The following is a 15,000-nucleotide window of genomic DNA, read 5'->3' as shown; positions in this document are numbered from 1 at the left end:
ATTTCTCATGCCTCCACGATTAAAAAAGGTCTCAACTGACTCTTATTTATGAGTGCTAGGACAAAGACGGGGTGGGCAACTGACGTCTTCCTACCCATGGGGTGTGGTCAACATGAGGGGCGTGGTCAATGGGAAGGGGCATGGTCCTACCAATGTAAAAAAACTAAAAAAAAACTATTTAGCAGGGGTGCAGGTTGTATATGGGCTGTCGCCCAGGGACAAAAACTACAGGCTGAGAGGGTACAGGCTGCTGCTTTCTCTCCTCTCTTCTCAGTACGCGACACTATTTAATTTTTTATGGATTTTGCCACTATTTATTCTGCATGAAGCACATTTTTACATGATTGTAGGTCAACAGTACAAAAATGTCTCTTAGGAATGATTGCAGTCTTATGGTGCTGTGGAGCCAGATGACAGAGAGGTTTCAAATTAATATTTTTATATGATTTTTGTTTATTTAAAGGTTTACTTATCACTTAAGTGACACATTGGGAGCACATCTAGGTCTTCCTGTCGAACTAATGCTTGTGTCGGCCTAATGACCCTGTCGACCTAAAGCCATGTCCACATTTTGAGTGTGTCAACCTTCAATGGTCGACCTAATACATGTCGACCTTATAATACTGTGCTTGTTCTGGAGCAGAGTACTCACATCTACATTATGTGCGATTCAGAGTCATACACATCTTAGACACAACTTCCCTTGGGGCTGGGGGGAAATAAGTTCACATGTAGGTGGTTGAATGTGGTATGTAGAGGGAATTGTGGGTTACATGGTTATCTAGATGTGTGCAACTCTCCATATATTGGTGAATATGCACATTTAGTTTTACACAAACACAAACACACACACACGAACTCTCACACACACACACACACACTGTGCAAGTGCTGCATCCAACCCCTAACTTGCTGGACAATGCTCAACTTGTTACTAATCAGATGAAACCACTCCTTGCCACACTACAGGAACCAAAGATGCCAGTTACAGCTCAGTTCCAGTTCTCATTTATTTGGGTCAATTCAGTTAAACGTAAATTCGTCCCAGCCACAAATAAGTGTAGCTTTGTTCTGCTTTTATGGGACACCTACATTCAGGGATTTTTGTATGCAGCCCCATAGGGCTGCATACAAATATTCACAAGTCAAATCTGGTACAATCTGCGGTACTTGTTTCCTAGCACGGCCACAATCGCGGGCATCGCGGGTAATTTTTAATGGTCTGCGATGCGACCGCCGCGATGCCCGCGATTTCCCATTGAAAAAGTCAAAATCGCGTCGGTCGCTTCGCATGCGGCCAAAAAAAGCATGCGATGGTACCGATGCAATGCCCGTGATTTCCCATAGGGAACAATGTAAAATGCCTCAATTTACCCAAATCAACATAGGGAACAATGTTAAATGGGCCAGAGACCCCCAAAAAAAACCCTGACCAGTGAAATGGCCCCCCAAAAATAGTTAACGCCACCCCACGATCAACGTCAACCCGAAGCGTGGCGAGCGCAGCGAGCCCGCAAGGGGCGGCGGTACGCGTCCTCCGACCTTTTCATACCCCCACTATCCACGTCGGCGTGGAGTTGAGAATAGATAGTGTGGCGAGCGCAGCGAGCCACCGAGCCCGAAGCGTGGCGAGCGGACGCGGATACCTGTGAAGCCTGCGAAGGGACGCGTTTACCTGTGAAGGTATCCGCGTCCGCTCGCCACGCTTCGGGCTCGGTGGCTCGCTGCGCTCGCCACACTATCTATTCTCAACTCCACACCGACGTGGATAGCTGCGCTCGCCACACTTCGGGTTCACGTTGATCGTGGGGTGGCGTTAACTATTTTTGGGGGGCCATTTCACTGGTCAGGGTTTTTTTTTGGGGTCTCTGGCCCATTTAACATTGTTCCCTATGTTGATTTGGGCAAATTGAGGCATTTTACATTCTTCCCTATGGGAAATCGCGGGCATCACGTCGGTCGCATCGCATGCGATTTTTTAGCCCGCATGCGATGCGACCGACGCAAATTTTTTTACCTGCAATGCCCCAGATCAACATCGTTGTGGCCGTGCTAGGAAACAAGTACCCAATCTGCAAGGTGGGCAAATTGCAGTTTTGTTGGGGACATTTCCACATCGTGTTAATCAGTGGTGATTTTTACCTATGGGCTGCATGGCTGCAGGGCTGCAGCCCCCCAGGTAAAATACACCACTGTTCCAGTAGCGTAGCTTTCATTTGGGGCGCCCCCCCGCCGTTAATGGGGGGGTACCTCCCCCCGCCGGCCTCCCCACCCCGGCCGCCGGTGACCCCCCCATCGCCGCAGGCTTACCTGTCTGCGCGTCCCGGCTCCCCTTCTGGCTTCAATTAATAATTCTATGCAGACGGACCATGATAAAATGGCCGCCCCCATACCGCAGACAGTTTCAGAGAACTGTCTGCTTTATGGGGTGGCCATTTTATCGTGGTCCCTCTCCATAGAATTGATTGAAGCCAGGAGGGGAGCCGGGACGCGCAGACAGGTAAGCCTGCAGGGGGATGGGGGGCGGGGGTATTACTATAGCACCGCAGCCCCCACATGCGGGGGCTGCGGTGCTATAGTTACGCCACTGCACTGTTCTCTGCCTAAGTGAAGCCAGATGCAGTCTGTGAGACTGCTCTGGCTTCAATGTGACTGGCACTGGCTTCTTACTGGAAGTCCGACCTGCTAGTCACTCAAGGCAGTCCCAGTTTATCTCTTCTCCAAGCTTAATAAATCTGCCCCTTATTTCTGTATGTTCAATTCATATATCTATAGTTGTGTTTTAAACTAGAGTTTCACATGTTCAACTGAATGGATGTTTACGCAAAACATCCATTCGCATGCCTGCGGGGGATTGCGGTGTGCAGAGGGGGGTGGCGTTACATCCACACACACACTGAGAAATTAGACCAGAATTAGGTCCGAATAGAATTAGGTCAGAATATGTATGTGTACATGGGATGCTGTGTTGCTGTGTTGCTGTGTTAGTTACTATGGAAGTGGGGGTTGTCACAGTATTTAGCATCATTTTTATGCCGCAAAATAACTTTTATCCACGGTCAATAAAGTAATTTAGCTCAGGAAAAACAGAACAGACCAAATGCATCCCTGCAGTTCTCCCTTTATATAATTATCCTTTCTTCATCATCTGCCATCTGTTACTTGAATTTTTTAACAATTTATACGATTTAGAATTTAAAATAGAGAACAAACTCTTCTGTTCAATATTAATTCAGTTTTCTGTTCTAGTAAAAAGCAAGTCTAAGCTGTTAATGCTGAATTTCTGTTAATTTTACACTATACTACTGTTTTCATCAAGTTTAAGAACAGTATTGATTGTAATAAAAAATGTAAGCAGAAATTGACTTGCTAATTAAATGCCAGGCATTGCTAAGGGCACGGGTTTTACGTAAGGTGAAAGCTCAGCACTATATAAGCATTGTATAGCGTGTACCAACTTGTGGTAGCAGTCTGTGAGTCATTTGTGAAAACACTTTTCATTATTATATGTTCACTGGCTTCTGTTTTCTCCCATTTCCTACACTGCCAAACTGGAGAACATTGGGCCACTTGAAATGTTGGCTAAGAATGATCAGGAAACTAACAGTTAATCATCATCAATGTTTTTTCTCCAATGGTAATTATATTTCTATTCCTTTCCATGGAGGTTTTCTGAAGTTTGGTGAAGTTACTCCTACTGCATATACCATAAGGAGGAACTCTGTAGCTGTAGTTGAGCTCCTTATGTGAAAATGATATCTGCCTGTAGCACATGCACATGATCATGTCATCCATGGTTCAAGCCAGCCAATGGTTAACAATCGAGGGTTACATTCCATTGATCATCAAGTACTGAAGGCAGCAAGCAGTAAATTCGATCTCGCCCTTAAAATGGCCATCCATAATGCAGGTCAAGCAACTGTATAACGATTGAGATTTATTGTGACTATGACGATGACTGTCATGGCTGCTTAGAGGTAGGGGTGTGTACAAAATACTCTGGGAGTCTGTAAATGCAGGGAAAGTGAAAATATTACCTCAAAATTATATGGCCATGCTCCATTAGTGCTTCTTCTGCATAGACCTATGGATTTTGGTTGGTAACCTGCGCACTGAATCTCCTTGTGTTTGGTTAGCAGCCGCACTAAACGGATGACTGTCTCCGTTTTAATTCGTATAGGTTCTAGATGGTTTGTGCTGCGCTCTACCTTAAAATTGGTGATCTCTATGTGTAATTTAAACAGAATATATGCAATGCATGTCTTAAGCAATTTCTAATTTATTCAAAACAATTTAAACAGAATATATGCAATAGACCTATCAAAATTGAATAGTCACACTCTCAAGGAACCCGCATAGATCTTGATGGCACAGATGACGATACATAAAGCCCTAAATTGACATTGAATAGTGTCTACTGTACAACCAGATTGTGGAGCATATAGTAATCTGTTTAATTATTAGAAAATCATTGATCATTGTCCTTAACGAGCAATGTTTAGGGCTGAGAAACAATGGCAATGTGTTAGCTGTAACAACCGTTAAAAAAGGGCGTGTTCTGTTCCATTGGGAACTATGGCCCTTATTCTGGTTCACTCGCAAAGACAAATTCCTTCTCAAATGGACAAAACCATGAGCACTGCAGGTGGGGCAGATGTAACATGTGCAGAGAGAATTAGATATGGGTGGGGTTTTACTTCAAATCCACTGGTGGATCAGTGGTGCCGCTGAAGAATGAATCATTGAAACAGCTATGGAGGCCTTAAGTATAATGCTGTTTACTGAACCTTGGGCTGATCACATTTAATTTAATTTCTTTAATGGAAGTTGTAGCTTGTGGCAAATTTCTGTAACACTGGAACAAGAAGTTGTATACAATGCATATGACTTATTTTCTGTATATTCAATTCATATAGCTATAGATGTGCTTTAAACTAGAGTTTCACACGTTCTGTACTGTCAGTTGTGTAACTATTGCTCACAAAACAAAGACACGTTTTCTAATGTAGTTTTTTTTTCTTGGGCTCTGTAATTTCTACCAAAGAAAACTGTGCACTGTGGTGTACTAGCCCATAGGGGTACGGGGAAGCCCATGGAGGCCCCACTGTCTGTCTAATAATCAATTTACCTAGTTACACTTGAAAATATATATCTCTTATATTATTTTTTTTGCACAGGACTATGGTGCAGTTTATACAGTGCATTGCTGTTATTAATATAGTATATGATTATGCTTGTATAAGTAGAAATTACTATATATTTATTGAGGGGCTTAGACTATGCACTCTCTAATGGTTAGCCAAGTCTCTGTGATGGCTGACCACACCCCCTATGGATGCTGGCCACACCTCTAAGCATGGTCCCCTACCACTGCATTCCCCAGATGGGCTCTTCATGCCCCAGTCTGACACTGACTGTACATATGAATTAATAAAATAAAGGGATACAAATGTAGCCTTTGTTTGTGAACAATAAAAACTACAATACAGTCCATAAAAAATGCAAAAGGGTTGAACAACATGTACTATATGTGACTTTTAAAGACAAAATGTAAATGTAGCACTTTGTAATGTAAGATCTACTTCCTCGCAAAGTTATAGCAGCACAGAATGGGAGTCTAAAGAAAACATACTTTGGAGCAGTTGCTACAAGTAGTCTTGCTGAAGATCACAACGTCGCTGCTGCTTATGTAGTCTTGGATTTGAATCTTCAGACCAGTTTTCCTCTTGTCCTTTCCCCATTCCCTCTCTTCTTTCCCATCCATTTTGTAGTATCTGGTCTCTGGAATCTTAATGCATTGCTCTTCTATACATAAGTGCAACAAGAGAAGAGGACAATCATATCTGGTCAATAAGCTTTGTTACTACTACCTGCTGACATTAATCTAATTGACAGGACACTAAATCTACATTTAGCACAAGAAAGTCCATCTAATATGTTTCATTTAATTTTAAATGAATATTATGCTTTGCCAGCTAAAAACAGTTTGCCCTATGTTTTATATCCGACCGTGTGGAACATTTCAGCAACCAGTAATGTAATATTATAGGAACATCACTCCTCCATGTATGCGGTTGAGTTTACTTAGTGATTTATGTTACAGATAATTGGAGGATGGAAATAGAAGCCTATATTGCAAATTGTGGTTTAAGGATTGGTTGCATTGTGTCAGTTGGACGTGTTAGTCATCATTAGATATATAGCAGATAGCAATAAGACAAATAGAAGTGGTGAAACAGATAACAGTAACAACAAAAAATAGTAATAGCAAGAAAGACAACAAACTTTTTTGTTTTGCCCGGCATACACGTACAGATAAATTGCCCTGTCAGATCGACAGACATATTATCATGGAGATGCAGACTTCCCCCAGAGACCAAGCAGTATGCATTGTCACCTCCTAAACTGTGACAGGAGCTGGGTGCTGCACTTAATGTTATAGTCACTGAGCAGGAGTCGCCCATTGGTGTCTGAGGGGTGACTCTGGTCTGGGGCTGGAATGAAACGGAAACAGGGTTCTTTGATTAACTTAAAAAGAGACCTTTAATATATGCAAGATGAGTAGGAGGCCTGAAACTCGTGACTGCGAGGAATTCAGGAGCTTGGAAGTGACCAATGGAGGACTGGAACCAGGAAGGAACAGGTAAGTGAGATGATGAATACATCTCTTGAGAAAGGAATTGGTCCTGACCGATGTTGACTGTCGATGGTGGAGGATACACCGAGGTGACACTGCAAGTAACTATATGGCTCAGGCAGATACCACTAACACAGACACAGAAGAGGTCCACTGATGATGACTGCAACCAATGTTATGCACCGATGGTCGTAATATCGATGCTGACACTCTGAGCAGGTGGGTGGTAATTAGGGTGGTACTGGTACACGAGCAGGTGCCAAAAGAAATGAGCAGTGAAGGCTAATGAGCAATGGTGTAATGATGTTATCACTATGGTAAACAGGAACCAATGGTAAACCGAGTGTATCAGGATAAGACAAAGGCAATTCCATGTCTGGACACTGGAGGAAGTCAGGCAGCAGGAAGCTGCTGTAGAAAGCAGGATTCACTCAGGAGCAACTGGAGACACTGTCACCTTAAGGACATCATTGCACTGTTTGCTTAGCCCAGCTTCACTATATTTATAGGAAGTGAGTGCAGTGGATTGGTTGTTGCAGGATGATGTCAGAATGACTGGTTCAGGATTGGCTGAGAAGCATCATGTGGGTCAAACCAATATAGCTGCACCTATGCTGGGAATTGGAGGGAGGTCTGGTGTGCATGTGGACTAGGCCTGAGGCCTGTAACTTGTCTGAGCAAAAAAATACTGGGGAGCTGTGTTAAAGAGGCCGCAGGCCGCACCAGCGTTACCTGCTGAGATGACACAGCGGGAGCCGTCAGTCGCAGGTTAGGGTGTGCCTGCGTGGGGTGGTGGAAGCATAGTTAGAGTTAGGCTGCGGGGGAGGGGGTGTAAAGTTAAGATTAGGCCATTGGGTGTATAGAGTTAGGTTGCGGGGGAGTGTATAGATAGAGTTAGGCTGCAGGGAAGGGATGTGTATAGGGTTGCCACCTCATGCATCATTGAATCCTGGAGGACCCCCCCCCCCCTGGACAACAAGCAAGTGGTGGAACCTAATTCAGTAAGAGGGTGGAGCTACGATTGCTACCCGCAATCAGAAAAAAAACATGGTGTGAGATTACCAACTCCCTCACTACAAAATCTGGCAAAACCACCATCCACAACAAAACAAACTAGAAACAGGAATAGTGTTTGGTGAGCGAGGGAGAAATGCTTGCACAGTAATGTAAAAAATGTACACTGTAATGCCTACCACATATTATGCCACACACTGTTATGCCTATTTCACATTATGCCCCACACCTAAATAACTACTACATATTATACCACACACTGTAATGCCCATTACATATTATACCACATGCCATATTGCCCATTACATTGTATACCAAAAACTGTAATGTCTATAACATATTATGCCAAGTTAGTACTGCTTACCTACAAGCTTGTTGTCAGGGGTTGCATAATTGTTGCCAAAAGTTTCTTACTCAATGCCAAGGGTTTCATGCTTGTTGCCAGGGGGAGTTTAAATACTCGTTGCCAAGGGGTTAAATGCTCATTGCCCAGGGGATTATATGCCCGCTGCTATGGGGGATTACATGCTTCCTCCCCTCTTTAGAGGCTGCAATTTGCAAGTGTCCAGGCATTTCCAGAGAATCCCGGAATGCGGGTGACTGGAAAAGCTGCCTGGAGGGTTGCGACCAAATCCAGGAGAATCCCAGGTCATCAACAGCCGTGTCGGCTTCCAGGCCATTAACTCCTGTGTTGACTCCCAGGTTGTCAATAAGCTCCTGTTGACTTCCAGGTCATCAATACCCTTCTGGATCCCAGGCCATCTACAGTCCAGGCCGACTCCCAGGTCATCAATACCCTTCCAGCTCTGAGGCCGTTTACAGTACCGCATTGACTCCCAGGTCGTCAACACTCCCTCCGGCTCCAAGGCCGTTAAAACTCTGTGACGGCTTCCAGACTGTCAACCCTCCAAGTTGGCTCCCAGACCGACTCCCAAGCCACTGTCATCTCAGACCAAAGTTCCAAGCTCTGAGGTCCAAGCTCACTGCTTCTAGTCACTGTACATCTCCTGTGACTAGCCAGTTAGGTGTGGGGAACTCAGGTCAGAGGGCCGTGACCTCGCCACTGAACACAGCAGAGTCCAAACCTGCTTGTGGGGGGGGGTCCCTGGTGAGAACCATCAGTAGTGTTAGACTCGCCTCTGACCAGAGTAGTATCAACTTCCCCCACCTAGCTGTGCCCACAGTGCCATTGTTACTCATAGGAACTGTTCATACCTAAAGCCTCCCGTGTTCCAGTTTCCAGAATCCACCACTGGCACACTGCTGCCACAGCCGGGAACATCAGAGACCCGAGCCCTGACAGTTTGTTCAAGGCCAGTAAAATGGGCCTGAGGCCTCAGCTATATCCCCCCTGCTGGCCGGTGATTGACTGCAAGGTGCAGCAGCAATTAAGTCCAGGAAGTACCTGTGCACACCTTTGGTCACATGGGTCAGTGCACAGGTCAGAGTATCAAGGTCACAGGGAAAGTATTGGACAACAGAGTCATGTGATTGCAGGTGTCATGGCAGCGCCCATGTTGCATGGGCCTGGCCGGGACCAGCATGGGATGCTGGCAAGAGTTCAGGGTAATGCCACTCAGATACTGCCATGGAGAGTACCTGGGGACAGCACAGGACAGGGGCCTGCGCCGCAAGACACACCAGCGAACGGGTAAGGAATGCGGATGCATGCACAGATGCAGTGGTGTAAGTTCATCCCAGTCGGTGCCCCCCCTTCCTCACAAACACATACCACCTTATATAAATATTTTTGCTTGTGTGTATGTTTGTATGTAATATGTATTATGTTTAAAATAAAGATAGTGTGACCTCTATGGTCCTGGTAGGAGGAGGAATCACACGGAGAAGCGGTATCAATGGATTTCAATTGAAATCTTCAAATATGTCAAGGGTTTTAACCCTAGTACAGGAGGGAAATTTTCTTCAAAGGAAATGAAGTAATAGAACACAAGGACATGCACTGAAACTGGAGGGAGGTAGGTTCAGGGGAAATGTTAGAAAGAATTACTTCACAGAAAGGGTAGTGGATAAGTGCAATAGCCTCCCATCAGAGGTGGTAGAGGCTAAGACAGTAGAACAATTTAAACATGCTTGGGATAGGCATATGAATATCCTTACAAAGAAATAAGGATTAAAAAGGGTTGAGATTACCTGAAGGGTAAAAAAAGAGGCAGACTAGATGGGCCAAATGGTTCTTATTTGCTGTCAAATTCTATGTTTCTATATAACTGATTTAAACTAGCAGACGAGGATAGGTGCCCCCTTGGGAGCAGGAGCCCGGCGGCAGATGACTCCATTGCCTCCCAGAGTTCTGCCTCTGCACAGATGCGAGCGCGCACCGAGGTTTCTGACACCTACCCAGGTTCAACATACCACTGTATACAACAAAATTTTGCCTCCACCTGACTTTTTGTGGAAACTGTTTATGGGAGTGTGATCTATATTGAGTTACCAATTAACTTTATCCAGCACCTTGAAGAAATTGGTACAGATTTATCCTACTGCTATAAAATTATCCACGGTGCTACTTATATGGACTCAAATACATAGGTATTAAACCTAAACAATACTAAGAAAAAGTATTTATCTGTACAACAGTGATAGTCTTTATTATTTACAACCTACTTGTTACTTTATATATATATATATATATATATATATATATATATATATATATATATATATATATATACAGTATATATGTTTGTGAGTTTATGAAATACCCCCTGGGAGGTTTAGTGTGTGCTCTATTATATTCACTTAATTTCTATTTAAGCTTTTTAGGCTGTAAAATAAATTTACATTATTAACTGAATCATTCGCTACTTGAAATCTTAAGTGCTAACTGAAAACCCATGTCTGTTTCCTTGTCATTTGGAGGTTGTCATTCCTCCATTCAGGTGGCAGCTGATTCACAATTATTCCTGACCCTTCCACACTTAAGCACTGTTGACAAACAACCTCGGTTTTCTACCAGGGCCAATCCGCCCCTGGACCATACTCTTATTGACACTGGATTTGCCATTAATCAATATACGAAAAATCCTAATCCCCTTGCAATACCTAGGATTATTACATATGTTCAAGTTGTATTATGGAAACCCTTGTTTTTAAATATTCTACTTGAACTATTTCCCATATGATTAAGTGGAGGTTGTGGTCTGAGTATTATTCAAATTTCTGATAGACAAAATGTAAAAACAAAATATAAAAATGACGTAACACAAAGGACCTGACTCTAATTATCACCAAAGATGATATATACAATGATTATCTTTTTCAAAGGACAGGACCATTTTTCCTCCTAATCTCTATATTTCACCATGCATCAGTGTTTTCCACACTCGGTCCTCATGGTTTACTTAAGTAGGTACACACTTAAAGATGTCTGTTGGTAACAAAAATCTGTAAATGTATGGGAGCATATGACCGACAGTCAGGCAACGCTGGAAAATGGACAAAAACAATTGTTTGGATAATTTTGATACAACAAACGGCTTTAACCAATTTTCTGAACGACTCTTGTCTGTTTTCCAGCATTTTGGAGCAATTGGTTGATTGTCTTTGCTCCCATACAATACCATATATGTGTTCACAGCAGATATATTGCACAGATAAATCCTGATGTATGCATTCAGCTTTAGTGCTCCTTAAGGTCCACGTAGAAGTATTTTGTCCCAACAGTGATCATTTAATAAATTCAGTAGATATTCTCCTTTCGGGTGTGCAGACATGCTCTAATATTTGCAATGCCCATGGAAATTTGGCACAGATACTTAGATATAGCAAACTTTAAATATGTCCTGTTCCAGGAAAGTCCATATTAGAAACTGCTCTGCAGAAATGAGTCAGTACAAGTGCTCCTGTGTGCTTTCCTATATTCATCTATTTAGATTAACATATAGTTGTTTAAAATTATGTTACCTTACCTGCCTTGTAGTGTCCCAAGCCCTTAACCTGGTTCTCATCTGCAATGACAACCTTTCCTTTCTTCACAGAATTGCCCATTCTGCAGCGGTGAAACCATATTCAGGCACACTTCCACAGTGAAGCCAGGATCAGCTGTCACATCTGTTATCAACACCTGTTTGGTGACCTTAGATACCACAGTGATGAAGCAAAAAAAAAAGACAAGCTTTCTCTTTCTTCTTCCTGCAAGTTACTAATCAAACCTGACATTAAAGCACATCCATTATCACTGCATTGTATTTTGGTAAAAAGCTGTTGCACAGATATGTAGTTTTCATTAGGTAAGTGATCAATTAGGGGTGAACATAGTATATCAATTGTCCTTTAAAGGGTTATTTTTATTGTTTACCTTTGCAGCATGTACAGTCGATGTATTACATGTTAATAGAAACTGTCAGTGTTGTGGATGATAGGCTTTTATCGTTTAACAAAATCTAGTTCTCTAGTTTGGAGAGACCTCTGCTGGCTTCTACAGGTCATTAACATTGAAATCAGCCATGGTAAATATATTCCACAAATGAAAAATAAGTTTGTGGTGGGTATGGGTAAAAACTGGACCCGGACCAGACCCCGGACCGGACATCAAAATGTGCAGTCCGGAGCTTGTAGTGTCCGGTCTGGGGGGAATCCTGTCTGGGGGCTTCACATGACAGCTGTCACCAGGGAGAGGAGGAGCAGGGCTGCCACCAGGAATTTTGGGGCCATGGGACTGGATGAGCTGCCAGTGCGGGAGGTAGACACCCCCTTCCCCCCCCGCCGGGCACCATGGATGAGCTGTCAGTGCGGGAGGAGGCCACCCCCCATGCAGGATGCCGGCGGCCAATTAAAATGCAGCACCGGCGTGTGAGCCAATCTGAGCTTGTGTACCGGCAGCCGCTCTGATTGATCTGATTAAGCCAATCAGAGCTTGGTACACGAGAGGCCGGAGCCCATGACAGCTGTACCCACAGCACCCCCCTGTCGTCGGCCCTGAGGAGGAGGGGGGAGAATAAAGCCTCCCTGTATGGTCCAGGCATGTAGCAAAAACTGGAATGGTCTGGACCACATGGGGAAGCTGTAATCTCCCCTTCCCCATATCTCTGGTGAAAGCTATCACAGGCATCCTCCTGGACCAGACGCCCCCAGGACAGGACACTCCCCAGACTGGACACTACAAGCTACTCTGCTGCTGCCGTCCAGCGGGGCCCATATGCCCGTCCCTTCCCCTGCTGCTGCTAGTGCTGTGTGCACAAAGCACCGTGCACCTCCGCACCCGCTGCTGTTTTCCCGGCTCAAGTAAATGTGCGGGGGGCACAGGGGGGTGAAGACGACGACACACCTGTGAACTTGGGATGCCGTCCTGGGATTGAGCATTTTTCAATCCCGGCATTAATAAAATTCCTCCAAGATTGGCATTCCTAATTCCCACTATGTCTTATGTCTCCTTATGTCTAGAAGACCGTGCGGGGTGGTACGCATGCGCAGAAGGAGTGCCTATTTGAAAATGGCCCTGAACTACCTATATTGATAAAGCATAAAAAATGTTAGAAGCAAGTCTCCTTGTGCAGGAAAGATGGAAATGCCCCTGTCCCCCTGGCGAGCGAAAAAAACGTAGACGTCCAGCCATTTATTCACACGCGGGCCTTTGGACTGGTATACAATAATTGAACCCATTTTATAAAGTTTGGTCCCAGTACAAACACTCTCAATACCTCCCACAGATAAAGCCAGGTGACATTATTGCTGGATGAGCCTCCAGAAGCTTCAAGTGCCCAAACAGCCTCAAATTTAAGGAGGTTGACTTTTCTGGCATAAAGCCAGACTAATATGAATAAACTATTGTCAATATGTACCTATTCAATCTTGCGGCCAGTATATTTGCCAATATGTTGGCCTCTGTGGAAGGTAGGGAGATAGACTCTATATGGATCTAATTCCATAGGGTCTTTCCTCTGTTTCAATAAGACGATTATTTTAGCCCCTGTCATTGAACTAGGGATAGTATTTTTCTCAAAACACACATTAACCCCTTCATGACAGAGCCAGTTTGTGCCTTCATGACAGAGCCCTTTTTTTCAAATCTGACATGTCTCACTTAAGTGGGGATAACTTTTTTTTGCTTTTACTTATCCCAGTGATTTTGAGATTGTTTTCTCGTGACACATTGTACTTCAAGTTAGTGGTAAATTTTGGTCGATACAGTCTGTGTTTTTTTGTGAAAAATACCAAAATATCGTGAAAAAATGGAAAATTTAGCAATATGCAAAATGTCACATTTTCTGCTTGTGAGACAAATAATCATACCACTCAAAATAGTTAATAACTAACAAAGACCATATGTCTACTTTATGTTGCAATCATTATTTCAACCTCCTTTTCATTTTTTTGGACACTAGGAGGCTTACAATATGACTAGCAAATTCTCAAATTTTCAAGAAAATTTCAAACACTGATTTTTTTAGGGACCAGTTCAGTTCTGATGTGACTTTGAGGGACTTGTATGTGAGACACCCCCATAAATGATGCCATTTCAAAAACTGCACCCCTCACAGTATTCAAAACAGCATTTTGGAAGTTTGTTAACCCTTTAGGTGTTTCACAGGAATTAAAACAAAGTGTAGGTGAAGTTTCAAAATTTCTTTTTTTTTGCAGAGTTTCAATTTTAATACATTTTTCTAACGAATACAGTAGATTTTACTAGAGAAATGTGACTAAAAATTGATTCCCCCAATTCTTTTGTTTTCAAAAATATCCTATATGTGGCCCTAGTGTGCACGTTGACCAAACCACAGGCTTCATAATAGAAGGAGCACCTACTTGATTTTGGAGCCTCCTTTTTATGAGATTTTTTTTTAGGCACCATGTAGGTTTCTAGGCACCATAAGTGCTAAAAGTTAGGAACCTCCCCCACAAGTCACCCCATTTTGCAATCTACACCCCTCAGGGAATTCATCTAGGGGTATAGTGTACATTTCAAACCCCCAGGGGTTTCACCAATTTTGGTACAACTGGGATGTGAAAATGGAAAATTACATTTTTTTACACAAACATGCAGTTCTGGCTCAAAATTTTTCATTTTTACAAGGAATGAAGGAGACAAAGCACCCCAAAATCTGTGCCCCAATTTCTCCCGAGTACGGCAATGCCTCACATGTGACCAAAAAATACCAGTTGGGCGCATGGCAGGACTCAGAAGGGAAGGAGTGATTTTTGGATTTGGCAGCACAGATTTTGGTGGAATGAATGGTGGGTGCCATGTTGCATTAGCAAGACTCCCAAAGCACCAATACAGTGGAACCCCCCCACAAGTCACCCCATTTTGCAAAGTACACCCCTCAGGGAATTCATCTAGGGGTATAGTGTACATTTCAAACCCCCAGGGGTTTCACCAATTTTGGTAC

The 15,000-nt window shown here is 43.5% G+C and overlaps 1 protein-coding gene across 1 annotated transcript in view; it reads right to left on the bottom strand.

Moving 5' to 3' along the window:
• The window catches only part of TXNRD1 (thioredoxin reductase 1), a 64,907-nt gene extending 52,434 nt beyond the window's left edge, over positions 1-12,473 (bottom strand). The window contains exons 1-2 of the mRNA XM_083182282.1: positions 11,581-12,473; positions 5,633-5,805 (exon numbers count right to left, since the gene is read on the bottom strand). Of these exons, the coding sequence (XP_083038408.1) occupies positions 5,633-5,805; positions 11,581-11,659 (252 nt within the window). The 5' untranslated portion in view covers positions 11,660-12,473. The remainder of the gene's footprint in view (positions 1-5,632; positions 5,806-11,580) is intronic.
• Positions 12,474-15,000: the final 2,527 nt, after the last annotated feature.

This window comes from Crinia signifera, chromosome 4 (genome assembly GCF_055691185.1).
Source record: "Crinia signifera chromosome 4, ASM5569118v1, whole genome shotgun sequence".
Taxonomy (NCBI): Eukaryota; Metazoa; Chordata; class Amphibia; order Anura; family Myobatrachidae; genus Crinia; species Crinia signifera.
This window is presented reverse-complemented; position numbering and strand designations above follow the sequence as displayed.